General features: G+C 39.2%; 1 protein-coding gene across 1 annotated transcript in view; it reads left to right on the top strand.

The window, feature by feature from the left end:
• KCNIP4 (potassium voltage-gated channel interacting protein 4) overlaps nt 1-20,346 on the top strand; it is a 141,805-nt gene extending 121,459 nt beyond the window's left edge. Inside the window, exons 5-8 of the mRNA XM_019654264.1 lie at nt 14,520-14,627; nt 16,532-16,636; nt 17,275-17,337; nt 18,887-20,346. Of these exons, the coding sequence (XP_019509809.1) occupies nt 14,520-14,627; nt 16,532-16,636; nt 17,275-17,337; nt 18,887-18,934 (324 nt within the window). The 3' untranslated portion in view covers nt 18,935-20,346. The remainder of the gene's footprint in view (nt 1-14,519; nt 14,628-16,531; nt 16,637-17,274; nt 17,338-18,886) is intronic.
• The last annotated feature ends 7 nt before the right edge of the window (nt 20,347-20,353 follow it).

The raw sequence follows: 20,353 nt of genomic DNA, 5'->3' as shown, positions 1-20,353 counted from the left end.
ACTGATTTTTGAATGTTGATTTTGTATCTTGCAACTTTACTGAATTTGTTTATTCTAGCAGTTTTTTGTTTTTGGTGGAGTCTTTAGGATCTTCTACATATAAGATCATGTCATCTGATTTTTTTTTCTTGCCTAATTACTCTGGCTAGCACTTCCTGTACTATGTTGAATAGAAGAGGCAAGCATGAGCATCCTTGTCTTGCTCCTGATCTTAGAGGGAAAGCTTTCTTTCAGTCTTTCATCATGCTTGATGTTAGCTGTGGGCTTTTTATATATGGCCTTTATTATGTTGAGGTACTTTCCTTCTATTCCTAGTTTATTGAGAGTTTTTATCATGAACATATGTCGAACTTGGTCAAAGACCGTTTCTACATCTATTGGGATGGTCAGGTGCTTCTTATCCTTTATGCTGTTAATGTGGTATGTCACATTTATTGATTTTCATACGTTGGACCATCTGTCTATACCAGAGATCAATCCTACTTGGTTATGGTATGTGATCCTTTTAATGTGCTGTTGGATGTGGTTTGCTAATTATTTTGTTGAGGATTTTTGCATTTATATTTATCTGGAATATTGACTTGTAGTCTTCTTTTCTTGTGAGTCTTTGTCTGGCTCTAGTACCAGGATACTGCTGGCCTCATAAATGCGTTTGGAAGTATTCTTCTTTAACAATTTTTTGGAAGAGTTTGCAAAGATTGGTGTTAGTTTTTTAAATATTTGGCAGAAATCACCAGTGAAGCCATCTGGTCCTGGGCTTTACTTTGTTGGGAGGTTTTTGATTACTGATTTAATATCTGAGTTACAGCCCTGTGCAGGCTTTTTTTGTTGTTTTTCTTCCTGACTCAGTTCTGATAAGCTGTATTTCTAAGAATTTACCCATTTTTTTTCTAGACTATCCAGTCTGTTTGCATAGAATTATTTATATGTCTCTTTTGAGTATTTTTATTTCTGAGGTATCAGTTGTAATGTCTCCTCTTTTATTTCAGATGTATTTATTTGTTTCTTCTCTCTTTTTTTCTTAGTCTAGCTAAGAGTTTGTTAATTTTGTTTATCTTATTTTTTCAAAACACCAACTCTTAGTTTCATTGATTTTTTTTCTGTTTTTCTAGTCTCTATTTCATTTCTTTCTGCTCCGATCTTTGTTATTTTCTTTCTTCTGCTAATTGTAAGCTTCGTCTGTTCTTTTGTTACCTCCTTGAAGTGTAAAGTTACATTGTTTGAGATATGCCTTCATTGTTAATGTTGGCATTTATTGCTATAAATTTCCATCTTAGTACTGTTTAGTAATTTTTAAGCAGGTGGGGGGAAAAGCTCAGGAATGGTTCCTTGACCTCATTATATTGTCACAAAGCTGTACTTATCTTTCAAAAGAGGTGAAAATTACAACACACATTTAATTTGCTTTCTAGTACTATTTATCTGTTTGTACAAGTAAATTACATTTCCCCAATTACATGACAACAATCCCAGAAAGTTAACAATTTAACTACCATTTATTGGCATCGGCTGTGGCCCAATAACTGTGGTAGGCCTTGGAAATACAAAGCTGATAAAGTCAAAACCCTACCTTTGAAGGCTCAGTAAATAGGGGAGATAGGAATGAAATTATATGTAGCAAAATGCTACATTCAGCTGCATAACAATTTATATATATATATATATATATGTAATAAATAGTATATACAAGTATATAGTATATTCAGATGATAAGTAGCATGCCATAGATAATAATATATTTAAGTCTAAATGTTAGGAGAATAAACCAAACACTAACTCTGATCATCTGTGACTGTTGCCTTTTATTTTTGTTAGGAAAACTATGGGTAGAATGTATAACTTATCTATTTGCTTATATTCTGAATAGCAGTGCTTGGTCTCTAGGGAATAGAATGATTTATTAGTTTACCTTATAATTAGTTCTGTTTTCTTTCTTTGATATATGTATGATATTGTGACTAATGATACACACACACACACACACATACACACACATACACAAACACAAACACACACATATATTTGGTCTTAGTCCCCAGTTTCTGGCACAGAGCTAAAACACACAGTTTTAAGTGTTGAGAGCAATAAACATGTCTTTTGTTATGTTAATGAGGTTGTTTTTTTGTTATTTAACTTATTTCTTTTTAATTTTTGTTTCTTTCAGTTACAGTTGACATTCAATATTATATTTCAGGTGTATAGCATAGTGGCTGGACATTTATATAACTTACAAAGTGATCCCCCTGATAAGAAGTATAGTACCCAACTGGTACCATATACAATTATTACAATATTATTGATTATATTCCTTATGCTGTACTTTGCATCCCCATGACTATTTTGTAACTACGAATTTGTACTTATTTTTTTTACATCTTTTTTTATTAGTTTCAGGCATATAAAACAATGTGATAGATAGACATTTACACCCTTCACAAAGTGATAACCCCCTCCCCCAATCTACCACCCCTCTGACATTGAATATAGCTGTTACAATGTCATTGACTATATTCCCTATGCTGGGATGTGGAATGAGGTAACTTTTGACCTCACCTAAGGATGGGGGCTGATTTCCCAAAGAATCAACCATGTGATTAGACGGTTGAAACTTTCAGTCCCACCCCGCTGACCCGTGGGGAGAGAACAGAGGCTGGAGGTTGAGTTTAATCACCAAGAGCCAATGATGTAATCAACCATGCCTATGTAATGAAGTCCTCATTAAAACCCAAAAGGCCAGGGCTCAAAGAGCTTCCAGATTGGTGAACATGTGGAGATTTGGGGAGAGCGATGTGATCTGAGAGGTCATGGAAGCTTCGTGACCCTTCCCACATACTTTGCCCTATGTGTCTCTTCTATCTGGCTTCCTAAAGTATATCCTTTTATAACAAACCAGTAATCTACAATAGTAAGTAAAATATTTCTCTGAAGGGGCCGGCTGAGTGGCTCAGTTGGTTAAGAGTGCGAGTTCTGAACAACAACAGGGTCGCCAGTTCGATTCCCACATGGGCCAGTGAGCTGCACCCAAGCTGAGCTGCCACTGAGCTGCCAATGGGTGGCAGGATGGCTCAGCTGGTGAGAGCATATGCTCCTAACAACAAGGTTGCCAGTTTGACTCCCGCATTGGATGGTGGGCTACGCCCACCTGCAACTAAGATTGAACACAGCACCTTGAGCTGAGCGGCCAGCAGCTAGATGGCAACTGGACTTGGAGCTGAGCTAGCTGTGCCCTCCACAACTAAGACTGAAAGACAATAACTTGGCTGTTCGCCTTCCTCAATTTCCCAACACTGTTCCTCTCCCCCAATTCCCCAATAAAATCTTTAAAAATTTTTTTTCTCCTGAGTTCTGTGAGTTGGTCTAGCAAAATAAAGGAGCCCCAGGAAGGGTTTGTTGGAACCTCTAATCTGTAGCCCATCAAGCAGAAGCATAGGTGACAATCTGGACTTGCGGTTGGCTGGCATCTAAAGTATGTGTGGGGCAGTCTTGTAGGACTAAGCCCTTAACCTTTGGGACTGGCTCTATTTCCAGGTAGAAAGTGTCAGAATTGAGTTAAATTGCAGGATACTCAGCTGTTATTTGAGAACTGCTTGGTGGTGTGGAGAAGTCTCTACACACACACACACACACACACACACACACATTGGAATTGGGTGCAAAATTATTATTATGTATAATGGAAAGAAGGTAATTTGGGGGGGTTGCTTTTGGGTGTAGGGGAGTAGAGGAGTCCGGCATCTTACATGTGAGCAGAAGTTTTCGGTGAGTGCCATGATAAAGAAAAGCAGCTGAGGGACCGGGACCAACGAGGAAAGGCACTGGTTGGGCTTTGCCCATGAGCGTGATGGACTCGGTCTGACGGATGTGCAGGAGAAGGGCTCAGGATGGGAAGCAGTGGGGAGCAAGGCGGAGGCAGAGCAGAGTAACAAGGGTCTGGGGATGAAGAAGCATTTCTAAATCACCTAGAGTGCAGAATACAAAACGGGAGAGCTGGCAGGGCAGGCTGGGAAGGAGGCAGAGGTCAGATCCTGACACATCTGAGGCAGCATGCCAAGCGGACTGCCATCTCGTAAAACGTGAGGAATCCTTGAGGAATTTTCAGCAGGGAAGTTAAGGTATCAGGGCTACGCTTCTAGAAAAGAGAAATGCAATTACAGTAGTCCCCCCCTTAACCTTGGGAAATACATTCAAAGACCCCGAGTGGATGCCTGAAACTGTGGATTGTACCGAACCCTACATATACTATGTTTTTTCCTATACATAGCTCCCTATGGTATAGTTTAATTTATAAATTAGGCACAGTAAAAGATTAGCACCAAAAATAATAAAATAGGGCTATCATAATGATATACTCTAATAAAAGTTATGTGAATGGCTTTGGGGCCATTATTAAGTGAAATACGGGTCACTTGAACACAAGCAGTGTGACACCTCAACGGTCGATCTGACGACTGAGACAGCTTCTCAGTAACTAATGGTCAGGGAGTGGACAAATGGAGGTGCCAGGCACAGAGACGATTCACACCTGGGCAAGAAGGATCTGGAAGGTGCAAGATTTCATCATGCTACTTAGAACAGCACACAATTTAAGCCATGCATTGTACATTTCTGGAATTTTCCACTTGATATTTTTGGCCTGCGGTTGACCACAGGTAACTGAAACTATGGAAAGAGAAACCGTGGATGGGAGGTGACTATTGTAGCACCTATTTATTCCAAGGGTTCATTCAGACAGGAGTTCAATTCATCAAAGCCTCAACTGAAATTAGGGCAACTGGGGATGAGAAGGAGGAGACAAGATCAAGAGATACTAAAATCGGTAGAATTATATGTCAACACAACCTGTCATGTTTAGGAGGGAAAAAGTTCATTTATTCATGGCCAGCTAGCTACCCGGACACAAGGGCTTCGTGGAGTTAGGGCCACAAAAGGAAGGTGCAGCCTTCTGAGCTGTCACTCTGTCAGTGGCTCCAGGGCCAGGCTTCCTCACACATCTGAGGCCCTTGTGCAGACTGCGTGCTACTAAAATGAAGATTCTGAGCTGGGAACTTCAGCGCGTCATCTCACGGAAACAAGCAATGTCAGTGAGAAGAGAAGCGTAGAAGCTGGCAGAGGCTGAGTAGACGGTATGGACTAAGAAGACTGCAGTCGTCAGGGCCAGGGCAGAGGGTTTATCTGGGACATGGCAGCAACAGTTAGCAGCGGGACAGGGGTCCATGTGAGAGTCTCTTAGGAACCAGGCCTCTCCCTGCAGTGTTTCTTCCACTGAGGGCAGCGTATGATCACCCCAGGATAACGTCGTATTCGTGTTTGAAGCCCTTTCCTGACAAGATTAATTCCAGCACAGCCTTAGTTTAGCTCTAACATGGAAGTCAAAGATTCCAGTTCACCGAATAAAGTCTTTTTTCATAGCTGGTTTGAAGGCCAAAAATACAAGTGATGTCATTACCTGAAATTACTTGTGTAACAGAAATGTACCATCAATCACTGATAGCACTCTGTACCCAATTTCGCAGGTAAATTTTGTCTGGTGTTAATGATACCGGGTCCATACATGACATTGCTACTATACTATTTTTTGCAAAATGCTGGTAATTACGATGAATGTTGATTATAATTTGGGAAATTAGTTGTAATGGCCATGTACGATAAGCATGCTGGTAAATGTCTTTCCTTTAAAGGCAACCTAATGGCTAAATTAATAAATGTTATATTAAAATCAAAGTCAACATGAGGCTATTATCGTTATTTTTCTAAATTGATTAGCTGCCTGGGAAGTCTCTAGAAAACAGAAGTTTAGGCAATGAACATATTTTGAGAAGTAATAGCATCCTTACAGGTACAGCCGAGATAGCTCTGATTCCACAATAAAGAGAAATGGACGTTTTCTACTTAATTTGCTTAAAACTGAAGGGCAGAGTGAGTGAAATAGGAGAGGCCCTGGGTCCAGATATGACTGGATCTAAACCCCACTTTGCCCCCAAGTGTCACGCTGTAATGGTCTTTGAAACTAGCAGACGATTATTACAAGAAAGACAAGAGAAAAACATACAATGAATATCTCTATCTGCTCCTACAGTCTGAAGGTCAGGTTCCTCTTGGTGTATTTTTTTAACTCATTTTAAATTAACTTTTTATTTTAGACTAGTTTCACATTTGCAAAAAAATTGCAAAGGTAGTTAAGAATTCCCATGTACCTCACATCCAGCTTCCCTTATTATTAGAATTATACATTAACATGATATACTTGTTACAATTAATGAACTAATATTGATACATTAACTTAAGTCCACACTTTGTTCAAATTTCCTTAGTTTTTACCTAATGTCCTTTTTCTGTCCCAGGATCCTATGTAGGACACCACATTACATCTATTTATTTATTTATTTATTTATTTATTTTTCCCTTCCTCTCATCTGAGATCACTACATTACATTTAGATGCCATGTTTCCTTAGGCTTCTCTTGGCTGCGACAGTTTTTCAAATTTTTTTTTTCTGATAACCTTGAGAGTTTTGAAGAATATGAGCCAGGTGTTTTATAGCATGGGCCTCAGATGGGATTTGTTTGAGATTTTTTTCTCATGATTAGTCTGGGGACATGAATTTGAGAAGGAAGACTACAGAGGTAAAGTGGCATAATTTTTATCATAATATCAAGGGTACATACTATCAACATGATGTATGACTGTCGCCATCGACCTTGATCACTTGGTTGAAACAGCGTTGGTCATTTCTCTGCTGTAAAGTTATTGTTTTTTTCCCTCTTTCCAAGCTGTAGTCTTTGAAAGGAAGTTATTATGCACAGTCCACAGCCAAGGAGTGGGGAGTTATGCTCCACCTACGTAATTTATTTGGAATTCTTCTGCATGGGACATTTGTCTCTTTTCCTCCATTTATGAATTTATTCAGTTATTTACATCAGGGGCGTCAAACTGGCGGCCCGCGGGCCGCATGCGGCCCTCGAGGTAATTTTTTGTGGCCCGCGATGCTCTGAAATAAAATGAAAATAGAAAAAATTGTTATGAAGAAAATAGCGCTTAGGGGAGACCAGGCAATACCGTACACGTACACACAATTCCCTCGTTAACCCTTTAACTACTGAAGATGAGTATACACGTGGCCCAGTGCCTTTCCTGGGGGCCTGGGGGCATGTATAAATGTGCTGACTCAGTTCCGGCGACATTTGGAAGCGATATGTCTGCCACTCTCAGTGTCACGTAATGTAAACAGATCCCAAGAGCGAAAAGGTTAAAAAAGAGCACTCGGGTAAAAAAGAATACTTTTAGTTTTATAAATACATTATATAAAATAAATGTTTAAATAAAAGCAATTATATAGTGTTTTAATTATCCTATCCATAGTCCTGAATCCTCACTTCAGAATATAAATTTAACAAAATTTGTAAATGTGATGTGGCCTGCGTGAATCTTGCCTGTTGCACCAAATGGCCCGGGTTTTAATTGAGTTTGACACCCCTGATTTACATCAATATGAACTTTTTGTTCATATTGTGAGCGATCCTGATGAATGGATATTTATTTCAATGTCTGAGTTATAATCCTATATGGCCTTGTTGATTTTGTTGCTCAGTGTTCCAGTTTGGCCATTGGCAGCTCTTTCATTTGGCCCCCGTGTCCTTTCAACATACTCCCATCATTGTGTTTCTTTCTTTCTCTCTCTCTTTCTTTCTTTCTTTCTTTCTTTCTTTCTTTCTTTCTTTTGTTTTGTTTGATTCTTCAATCACTTTATTACTTTCTGGCACTCCAAGATGCGCCAGACTCACCTTATATCTTTCCTGTCCCAGTCTCTGCTCTTGAAAACTCCAACCCTCATGGCAGCTTTAGAATCTCCCCTCATCTACAGGAACGCATGCTTGTCAGTCGAATACAGGGGTCACCTGTAGGTGTGACTTCTGGGGCAAGTTCCTCAATCTCTCTGCACTTGAATTTCTTCAATGTCAAATGGAAATAAATATACCTCCCAAGACTGTTGTAAGACTACATGATGGATCTAAAAAGTTTAGAAAATTGCCGAGCACATAGAAAATGATGAGTTAGTGTGAGCGATCTTGTTAACATCTAGTCAGTCTCAGAGGGTTGATTTTTCTGTGTGTGTGTGTGTGTGTGTGTGTGTGTGTGAGAGAGAGAGAGAGAGAGAGAGAGGGGGAGTGTGTGTGTTTCTGGACACATGACTGTTGGGATTCTGCTTTACTGCATCTTATCTTCCTGTAGCTTTCATAGTCACACATATATTCATATACTGACTCACTTTCTCTCTTTAGAACCTAAGCCATTTTCTAATTCATTTATTCAGTAATTTTATGGCAAGAATTATGAATTCCTGGCACCTCCAACTGTTCTACAAATGTCAGTAAGTGATTAAAATGCATACATTATGAGTCACTGCTTCATATCACCCCCTAATTATGGTTATTAGTACCATCCCCCCAGAAAAAAAGAAAGATATGGCACATGTTTATATTACACTGTTCTGTATAACCACAGCCCACTGCTTTACTTCTAGTGAAAATCAGAGCCTGGGCTTTGAGTCAGAGGTCCAGGTTTAATCTCCGGCTCCACAGCTCACTGGCTGTGTGCCCTGGCTCCGTCACATATTTTCTGAGCCTCCATCCATTATATAAAGACAACAATACCTGTTCCCTAGGGTTGTGTGAAACTGACATGAAATATGCATGGAAATTGCCCAACCACAGCACCCACAAACACCAATTATCTGCAGTCATAATTGCTATTGCATTTCAGTGTTCCTAGGGCTCTTTCACATAGGAATTTCACTTCTTTCCCAAGGAAATATGTCAAAATAAATGGGAAATTGAGAAAAATATTTACCACAGCATCACTTATCATGAAGAAACATTTAAATTAATTTACAATCCAGCAATAGGAAGTATGGTTAAATAAATTACAATATATTTGTATGACAAAGCAGTGCTTCAAACTCCACATTGCAACTATTAATAGGTGGTAAAATAAATTTAGACATTAATGACAAGAATATTTAAAAATTAATAGAAGAAGAATGGATACAGTCATAACTTTAGTTTCTGGTGTATAATTGTGTGTGTGTGTGTGTGTGTGTGTGTGTATACCATATGACCTTTACTATAACTATATGGTTTACTATACCTATCTGGTAAGGTATGCATGAAAAAAATGAATGGAAATGTTCAATGTGAATAGACAATAGGACTATATGTGGTTGCAAATTTCAGCACAATTTCTCTATTTTATATAAATCAAGCATTATATTTCTGTATATGTTTCTTATATGTTTGCATTTATAATTTGATTTAAAATGTCAATGGCCTCCAGTGAAATCAAACCAAAGAACTTTCGTCTAATTTAATTGAATGTGGCTGTAATCACCTATCAAGACATTAAATTACCTAAATATACAGTATTGTGTATCAATCAAGGTAAGTACATTCTCTCTTCTACATGATAAAAATCAAGCTACAAATCTTGGAAAATATACTTACTATTTTTCAAACATGTTGATAACTTTTATTAGTTCCAAACAAATGCAAACCTTATGTATTGTAGTACCTGAAATTGGATCTTCCAAATACTTTAAATAGTAGCTCAATCACTATGGAAGTTCAACCCCAAACAAGGAAGGTCATACTAGAGAAAATCAACAACCTTAAAAAAGTTTATGAAAACATGGAAGCAAGCATAAAATTAGAAATATACTAAACACATATATGACTTTCCGAATCTGCCACTGCTTACTTAAGTTAATCTTTTTAACCTTTGGAGAGTCACTTAATGTTGCTTTCCCATCTGTAAACAGGACTGTTTGTTGTAAAAGCCCCCAAATGCATGACTCTCAGCCACAGAGCTCTTTGAGTGGCATGTAGTGAGACAGGAGGACCAATGGTCCTGGCAAAGGTTTATAGGTCAATAACACTCACTATTGAACAAAACTAGGTTATCATAAAGTCAAATTTCTGTGCCTTTTTCCTTCTTTCACTTGGTCATGAGAAAATGGAAACCAGACTTCAGGGCAGGTCTCCCCTTATCATTTTTATACATTAGGGAACAGATGCAACCTGCTTTCACAGATCAAAGTAGGGTAATTGTGCAAAGCACTCGAGATTTTTTTTTTTAAGGCTGCAACTCCTGCTCGACAGATTTCAATTACCATTCAGAAAAACATGGAGCAAAAACCATGTATGATGCGTTGAGTTTCTAGTTTTCTTTGGCACAAATAAGGACTCATTCCTGTTTGGAAATAACTGTTTATTGATATCCTCCTGCAAGGTGGTAGAAGAGAGAAGGATGTTCGAGGTTCATGGTTATCTTTAAATGTAAGTAGTTTCAGGATGTATAGTATTCAAGAACACGTGATTTAGATGGCAGCTTGTGAATCAGGATATTTTTGGCTACAGTAGAAAAGCATACACTAACAAAAACAGTATGATAGTTTCATTGGCTCCCAGGAACAAAAAGTCCAGAGGTAGGGGCAGCTACAGCCTAAGAGGGGGCCCCCTCGTGGTCACAAGGACATGCCAGCAGCTCCTGGGCTCCAGGCCTGATTGTTCTGGTCCAGCAGGGGAGGGACAGTATCTCTCTGTCCTACCCCTCCGAGCAGGCGTCCTGAGAGCCACTCAGATGTGGCCTGGGTGCAGTCCCAGGCCAACCACAGACTGCCTTGACCAAAGCGGTAAACTGTGTGTCCTGACTTGGCCCAGGTCACAGCTCCATCGCCAGAGCCAAAAAGGAAGTGCTTCCGCAGAACTGGTCTGAGTGCCAAATGGAAATTTAGGACCTATTAGGGAGGTGAACAACTGAAGTCCACACGTGACTTTAAAAGTGCTTTCTTTAAACCTTGCCTTGTTGCTCTGTTCTGTTCTGTGTGGTGATGGGGCCCATGCCAGCGATGGCTCTTATAGGCTGGTGGTTCTCAGTGCCATTCCAGGGCCAGCAGTATCAGCTCCGCCTTGGATTGTGTTAGAAATGTAACTTCTTCATGCCTTTTGACAAACTTCCAGCTCTAAAATAAGTCATGGGGATGCAATGTACTGCGTGGCGGCTATAGTTAATAATACTGAATTACATACTTGAAAAAAAATTCATAAAATAATTAAAAATAAAAACCCCTGCTCATTAAAGAAAAAAAAAAGTAAATTCTTGCACCCCACCCCAGACAATGAAGTGGAAACTCTGGGGGTGGGGCCCAGCCATCTGTTTTAGCAAGTCCCGCAGGTGATTCTGTTGCAAGCTAAATCCTGAGAAGCGTTGCTATAAACATGTCTGAAAAGACCTTGTATCCAGAATCACCCCACTTTCAACTAAGGGCACATAACTATTCCTTTGTGATCTGAAGCAACAGATAAGGTTGATATTGATAACCATCAATCTCATCTGGCTTTTCAAATTGCCAACAATTTTTCCCCTATAAGCTTACCAACCCTTGCTCTGCTGTGATTATTGTATACCCTCTTAAAAAGCCAAAGCTTATCGTTTGCCCAACTGCAAAGGGTGCCATTACCTCTTAACTACAGTATATTATATATTACAGGTTAACATATGGATTCTCAGGGGACATTTTTTAAGGAGCTCCAGAGTTCCTGTAACTTGCACACGTCATCATCTCGTGGCAAGTCGGCCTCTTGATCTCGGCTCAAACCTCCAATTCCTACCCTTTCTGCTCTGTCCTCCACTCCGCAGCAGATACCCATTAAAGCTGTCAGATGGGCGTTCACTCACCTTCCTATCTCTTATCAGCTGCTGACATCTGTACCCCGTTCTCCATTTTCCTTCTGGACCCCTTGCGAAAATGAGCCTCCTCCCTTCCTCGCCGGGACCATCCACCTGCACTTGGATGCCTCCCCCCTTCGCAGGAGCATCAGCCCACTCCTTACGTCCCCTCTCTCACGCGCACACAACCTTTAGTATTTCCCTCGCTTTAGAGTCTTCCCTCCCGTTAAAGAATTTAAATAGTTATTTTTTAGTTTTAATTACTTTAAGCATTCGAAGTGCTCACCTTCAGAGATCTCTCCTGTGATCCCGTCACTTACCTCTTCACCTAGAGCCCTTTCCCTCGATCTACACGCACAGCCGGGTCTGCTGAGTTCTCTGCATCCAGTTCCCAACACGCTTCTCTCCCTAAGCTCCGCTGAAACTTCTCCCACCAGTCACTGGTGACCTCCATGCCGCTGAGCCAATGAGCACTTTTCAGTCGTGTGTGTCAGTGTGGACACGCCCCTCCTAGTGAAACGCTCTTTTTTCCTTGATTTCTCTGATTTCTTTAGCAACTTCTTTTCAAGACCCTTTGCCAGTGTCACCCCTCCTGTCTTCCTAATAAATATAGGAATTCTTTGTGGCCTTGAGTCCTTTTTTTTTTCTTTTTTTTTTTCTTATTTTACCCTGAATAAAGATGGGAAGCAAAGTAGGTAGTTAGCCAACTGTCACAGAACCATCTGTTGGAGAGGCTATTCCTTCTCCATTGCATGGACTTGGTACACTGTTGGACATCAACGCCCATAGATATTTGAGTGCATTTCTGGATTTTCAATGGTATTTCGCCCGTCTATCTATCTCTCCTCATGCCAGTGCCACGCTGCACTGAAGCTTTGTCTTGAAGTTGGAGTTCTCCAACATTATTTTTCCTTTTCAATATTGTTTTGGCTGTTTCGAGCTCCCTTGCAGTTCCATATGAATTTGAAGATCACCTTTTCCACTTCTGCAATAAAGGTCAATGGTCGTTCTTGATAAAATTTTTAATAAAATGGGACTTATATGCTTTCTTAACATAATAAAAGTACCATGCTCCAAGTGAAAACACTAGAAATAGTCTCATTAAATTCAGTAACAAAATTAGGATGTCTACTATTATGGTAATTATGTAATATTGTTCTGGATGTATTATTCAATACAGTTAGAAATAAAAATGTAATTAAAATATTTTAAAAATTAGAAAGAAGAGGTAAAATTAACTCCATTTGCAGAAAATATGATTCCATACATAAAAAACCCAGGAGAATCCATTGAAAAACTATCAATATACAATAGGAACACTCAGGTGGGTAGCAGCATATAAAATTATTATACAGAAATCAATAGCTTTCTATACTGTACATATAAAATTTGATTGTGATAGAAGAAAATACTTCATTTACAGCAGCAACAAAAGGACTAAAATATCTAGACATAGCTATAACTAAGAAATGTGAAAGAACATTTTGGAAGAAACAAAAAGATCTAGAACATACCAGGGTTTGGTATGCTGAATAATGGCGCACTAAAGAAGATGTCCACTTCCCAATTCCTGAAACTTGTGGCTATGTTACCTTACATGGTGAAAGAAGGTTTGCAGGCGTGATTAAGGTTCTTGAGATGGGGAGGTCATCCTGGATTATCTGGATAGACCTAATGTGATTACAAGGATCCTTATAAGAAGGAGGCAGGGAGATCAGAGTCAGGAAGAGGAGAAATAATAACAGGAGCAGAGGTTGCAGGGATGTGCTTTGAAGATGGAGGAAGGGGCCACAAGCCGCGCGATGCAGGTGGCCTCTAGAAGCTGGAAAACGCAAGGGAGCATACTCTCTCTTTAGATCCCCCGAATGGGGCATAGTCCAGCCCCCATCTTGACTTCAGCCTAGTGAAACCCATTTTAGATTTCTGACCTCTGCAACTGTAAGATAATAAATATATATTATTTTAAACTGCTAAGTTTATGGTAATTTGTTACAGCAGCGATAGGAAACCAATGTGCTCAGTGACAAAAATGGTGTGGACAAGGGAAAAAGATTCTGCAGTCTTGAGTAGGAAGACTCATCCACAAGCAGTTGTCAACTGCCCAAGTTGATCTGTAAATTTACCTCAAATCCTATATACACCCCCAACTAGTAGATGCTACAATTTCCATTTTACAGATATGAAAATCGAGGCAAATGGATGTTAAGTTGTCTGAGGACACAAAGCTATCAAGTGACATGGCTGGAATTTGAATTCAGACAGCCTGGCTTCCAGCTCCATGCTCTTAACCACTGCCCACATGTGCGTGATAACTCGATTTCTAAATAAAGGTTACAGTTGGCCCATATCTTAATTAAGGACAGCCCGTGTGTCTTGTTAACATATCTTTTTCATGGAAAGTGTGTTATGTATGTGTTTGTATTTTTTAAAATACAGTTTTATTAGGTTCTTTTTAGTAGAAGAATTGTGCGCACGTGTGGGAAGCCAGTATCACTTACAGCATGCGTCTTGCTCTTTGCAGGTGTCTGTTTTGATACCACTTCCAATTTCAAAATTAGCTTAAGTCACAGCTTCCACTTAGAAGATGAGAATGTTAAAGAGTATGAGAGGATTGTGCTCACAAAGAACTCTGAGAAACAGATGACCAAGAACACATTGATCATTTTGCTAAATAAATGGTTCAAAATCCAGAGGGTTGTAGCCCTTGCTTCCATCATTTAAGGGAGACTTCTTGTCAGCGTTTGAGTTTTAATTTTCTAGAATTAGCATATCAAATTGTATTTTTTATTTCTTTCTAGGATTTCATCAAGGGCCTTTCCATTTTGCTCCGGGGGACAGTACAAGAAAAACTCAACTGGGCATTTAATTTGTATGACATAAATAAAGATGGCTATATCACTAAAGAAGTAAGAAACGCCTTACCAATGCAGCTCATTTGGGCCATTTTCATTTTTTAACGTCAAAATGTTAAACAGTTGCAATTATTAATTTGAAAATTGCCTTTTCAGGAAATCTAAAAAGTTTTACAAGGTGGTGGGGAAATATTCTAATAAAAAAATCTGGAATGGATAAGAATAGTTTATAGCAAATCTGCAAAGTAAATATAAAATATATAAGGATTATAACCTTGTTTTCGAATGGTATTTTAGTAATGCTATAAATGGAATACAGACTATGACTGGAATCAGATAGGAAAAAAATCCAAACCATGTTAGGATACTTGGCCTGTGACCTTCCACATATAATGTGGTTCACATGAAAACAGAATTTTAATGTCATATAGATTATGCAATGAACTGTATTGTTTGGAAAAATGACCTGATGGAATGGTAGGTTCTCCCAAACACTCCCAGGCAAGCTATCTCAGAAAGAAGGCCCACAGATCAAATTAAGATGCTCATATCAAGTGGTTTATGAAACCAATTTAAAATACAATAAAAGGCAAAGGAAAAGTGATGGAGTAAGTTAACCATTTTAGCACAGGGTGCAAGTGAGGTTGCAGGGCGTTACCTGAATCCTGCCTGGGAGGCCTGTGTTCTGCCCTGCCTTCCTCTCTGCCTCCCTAGGTTTCCCCTGAGGTGAGTTTTGAGCAAGAGTGTACTCAATCAAAAGGCACCCTGGGCCAATGACATGAACTTGCTTTATTGGAGACAAAAACAAGTACACTTGACCACAACCATAGCTTGATCATTAGCCTGATCAATGGCCATGGGTTTTATTTGTATTTCTTGAGCAAAGGGCACGTGGGGCCAGACTGTTCCTCACCAATTGATGGCAGAAAGATCTCATGAATACTAAGTGTTCATGTAAACAGAGCATATCCTGAACAGCTAGTGCCTCTTGTGTATTTGCTATACAATTAGCATTTAGTACTCAGATGCCTCAGGCATATTAGGTATCTTTTCAATCCTTCAATCCCTTTCTATCTCAACGTTTAGCACAAATATGCTTTTCTTACCGCTTATACCTAACACACCTCATGAATTCTGTGTATGAATTCATTTTTCATTTCAAACAATATTTTTCCTACTTGTCTAAATTCCAAATATCTTAAAAGGTTTCACCTGTGACTTATAAACTACAAACTAGTTTATCATTTATAATAGAGCTGAATACTCTCCAAAGTAAATGTATACTACCTCTGGATTGTCAGTGTAATGCAGAGACTTTTATGTGGAAACTCCAAATGAACGAAACAAGCGTGAAACAATATCTGAATGTCTAAATACTTGGATGTTATTTTTACTAAGATTGAAAATGACAAGTAAAAACTAGATTTTGTTTTCATAAAAAAGAATGAAAATTTAAGGTGTCTGCCAGTCATAACATTTTGACTAATCTACATGAGTGACTTCTTCAGTTAAAATCATAATAGGAAAAGAACAATGAAAATCCTAATGAGCTTTGACACATCAGTTCGATTTAGTATAATGCTCACGATGTGTTTATTCTTAAGAAAAAGAAATTGATAATCAACGTGTACGATATATAACTCAATAAATCAAAGAGAGTCTATGTAAAGCCTGTGGAAATCCAAACATTAAATGAGAATGTGCCTTTCTGATTATGTTAAGTATGTGGGAATTGACTTCATTTTGAAACCAAGATCAGAAATGATTCCTACGTTTTGATTCTGCTGCTTTTCAAGAACAAAGCTGCTGGCTTTTCCTCGAGGACAACCAAAAGGTTTTTAATGAAGCAAGGAAAAATTAGAAATTTGAAATTGTGTAGGAATGAAGTGTCAAAGCTTCTCAGGGTGGTTTCTCCACACATTGCTTGCAGCCTCATGTGAGTGTCTTTGACTTTTCAGGAAATGCTCGACATCATGAAAGCGATATACGACATGATGGGAAAATGCACATACCCTGTCCTCAAAGAAGACGCTCCCAGACAACACGTGGAAACGTTTTTCCAGGTAGGGATGCAAACAGAAGTCAGAGAGACAATGGAATGAAGAGGACATTTCCTGATGTTTGCACAGTGTCATCATGATTCAAAAGAATGCAAAGGAAAACATTTTTTGCCTGAAAGGGACAAAACGATAGCATAGGCACCATCCTACCAATTTAATAATTTTGAAGTGATTATAATACCGATAACTATGCGTATTGAACATTCACAATATCCTAGATAGAACACTAAGCAATCGCCATGTTTTCTATGGTTTTGTTTGCTTGCATTCTATCCTCACAAGAAGCCCACGAGGTTATACTCGTAAATCCTCATTAGCACCATTTTACAGATGAGAAGACCAAGGCTCTGGAAGTTGCAGCAGATTGCCTTAGCTCTGGCATAGCTAGCAGGCAGGACTGCACCTAGGTCAGTGACTCCAGAGCTGCTTCACATTCTGTTGCAAAGGGAACAGCTTATACGGAGTCAGCCTTATGTTCTGATCGCTAACAAAGCACTACAGTATTCCATGCTCTGAAGCAACTCCCCCCATGGCGCAAGCAGCGGGCTTTCTTTTCATCAACTTCAGCTCATTGGGTTCAGGTGTGAGGGTATCTAGGGGTAAGTCTGAATAAAGTTTTTTATTCTTTTCTTCTTGAACAGAAAATGGACAAAAATAAAGACGGAGTCGTTACTATAGATGAGTTCATCGAAAGTTGCCAAAAAGTGAGTAATGACAATAAAGGAACCATGAAGTGAGCAAAACATGAAGATCATATGCCTGAGTTTACCACTGTTACACAGCCTCTGGAAGCCCATTGCTATGAAAACAATCACCAATTTATACATTCAATTGATCCGCATTTGTAGTGCCTACAGGCTATGTAGGAAGCCCTGGAGACACAAAAGTTGCCCATGGACTGTGTTTTTGTTCCCTAAATTCTTAGAGAGTATTCATTATTTAGGATAAGACATGTGATTTAAATTGCTCTTTACTTAGCCTATGTGTATCGTCTGTCATATCTGCAATAGATTTAGAATTCCCGTACAGCTAAGTATGTATCACAGGCCAAGCTTATAGCCAATTTCTAAGAGAAACAATTGCTTGAACGTGTTTGGACAAGAAATGGCTCTTTGGCTGAAGCAGTAACGGTCTTCCGTCACAAAAACTAAAGAGCAGAATCTTCTCTCAGAGAAATTGGGTAATTTTCTGCCGTCTAGTGGGAGACCCGTTTTAGCTTACCTAGAATTATTTGATGTGTTAGTAGAACCACAGTTAACGAATTTTAAAAAACAGAGACAAAGGAGATTGCTGGTGTTTTAGCTTTTCTCTTTATTTTCAAATGGATATACTTTCCCTTTCCTGATGTTTGTTTCTAAACTCCGATTTCGATCTGGTGGTCTTTGAGAGAATTAACTTGGTGACATAGACCTGCCTTAATGGTGATGGTTTTACCTGGCTTCCAGGGGTGCAAGCCATCATTAGTTCAGCTGCCATTCAGCATTACCATAAAAAGCTCACCGAGTGCCACTCACAATCTCCAGGTGCCCCTGTAATGTGCCCAGTCTGTTCCCTTCGTTTCTGAAGAATTATGCGAAACTGAACACAACCACTGGCAATGGTTTTTCCCGAGCAATTCTTGCTCTGGCATTGAGGGACCATTCATTCTTAAAGGCCCCACAGGTTTAGTCCCAACATATCCAGAAAGAGGTGTGATGACTGCAAACACATCCCGAAGCCCAACCTCCACTCCTCACAAAGGTGGCTCTCAGCTCACACACAAACCGTTTCCTTCTACCCCGTTCCCCTCTAGCTCCCATGCTGTCATTCCGATTTGAGAAATACCCTCTATTCACACCGAGTAAGATTTACATGAAGTGTTTAAAGCCTGGTGGTCTCAACAAAGCCTAACCTGGGCTCCGCATCGTTGTCTGTGTGGAACATAAGACAGAACGCCGCGTACATCTGCAAACAGTATTTAAGCTTTTGGCATAGGTGGTTGGTGGGTGGGGAGAGGCAGTGCTTAGAGGCAAAACAGTGTGCAGCAGGCCCTTGAATGATGTCCTTTCATTCAATGTCGTTTACTCAACATTCAATGTCATTCATTCAATAACGTTGATAAGATACCATAGGATCTTAACTAGTTTATACAAATTGGTTTTGTTATATGTCTTTTTGCTTCAAGTCACAGAACCTACCAACAACTTACAGTGAGTTTATTGTCCTTTCCCCTGCAGACATGCTGAATTTAATCCCACTGTTTCTCCCTTACAGGATGAAAACATAATGCGCTCCATGCAGCTCTTTGAAAATGTGATTTAACTTGTCGAATGCGTCCTCAATCAGACAAATGTGAACTATTCTACCACACTTAAAGTTGGAGCTACCACTTTTAGCATAGATTGCTCAGCTTTACACTGAGGCATATTATGCAAACAAGCTTTGTTTTAATAAGAAGCAATCCCCCACAGATTTGCGTTTTCTGGTTATAAATCTGCATCCTATTCATAATGCCACAGAGTTCATGGGACGGTCCAAGACATTTCACACCCTGTGAACATTCAAACCTAACAGAATCTGGCGTATAGTTTTATTGATTCTTTAGCCATGGGATTATTGACGCTTTCACATTATCAGTAATTTTAAAATGTTTCTTTTGTTACTCATTTGTATGTATTCAGTCCCAGGGTTTTAAATGATTTTCTAAAATACTGGCATCTGCATTTAATTTCTGGAAATTAATTTTCATGTTTGTATGCTCTAATTCCATTTATATACTTTAAGTAAACATGATTACCACAATTTAAGAAAACATAGTCGCAGTTTCTATGGATTTGCTGCCTTCTGTTCAAGACATTTATTTATCTGGCATTTTTTTATAAATAATATGAAACAAATTAGTTTATCACCAGCTGTCAGCATATGCCTAATAAAGCTTATTTAATAAGCATTTAATTTTTCATAAATACATGTTACAGCCAAGGCCTACATGATGTATGTAATTTTGGATTTGTTCAATCCTATAGGTTGACTGTTTACTATTGTGTCATTAAGTGGAAGTCCAAGAAGGTGTGACACGAAGTGAGGGTGTGTACAGGCATACGCAAACGGTCAGGGACCTGACAAAAGGTAGCTTTTACCAGCATGGAAGGCCTAGTCCATTCTTGCCCCAACTCCCTCACTGCACCTTTATCTACCTGCCATTCAGGCACAGGAAGCCTTGACAACCCCAATGCCCGCTGGGAACCAACAGCAAGCAGGACTCGCTCTGAAAGCAACCGTGATTCCATTATCTTCAGAACTCTTAACACCAAAACCTTGTAGAACATGAACATAAATGCTGAGCAACTCATCTGGATTGTATTATGATTTAGCTTATCCTAAAACTCCAATAATTCAGATTCTTTTTAATGCTTTTAAGCCAAAATTGTAAATTTGCCACCACATTACTGAAGGTACACACACCGTCCTTGTTTTGCAGAAATATCACAAGACTAAGAGGCTACATGCAGTAGGAAGAAACCTGCAACTGTCTTTGCAACAATAAATCAGGTATCTATTCTGGTGTAGAGATAGGATGTTGAAAGCTGCCCTGCTATCACCAGTGTAGACATTAAGAGTAGTACAATACATGTACACTGAGATTCGCCATCGCGTGTCTGTGTAAACTCAACGTGCACATTTTGTATTTCAAAAAGAAAAAAAGAAAAGCAAATAAAATGTTTATAACTCTACTGTATT

This window comes from Hipposideros armiger, unplaced genomic scaffold (genome assembly GCF_001890085.2).
Source record: "Hipposideros armiger isolate ML-2016 unplaced genomic scaffold, ASM189008v1 scaffold_217, whole genome shotgun sequence".
In the NCBI taxonomy this organism is placed as follows: Eukaryota; Metazoa; Chordata; class Mammalia; order Chiroptera; family Hipposideridae; genus Hipposideros; species Hipposideros armiger.
The sequence above is the reverse complement of the archived record's forward strand: the minus strand, read 5'-3'. Positions and strand labels throughout refer to the sequence as shown.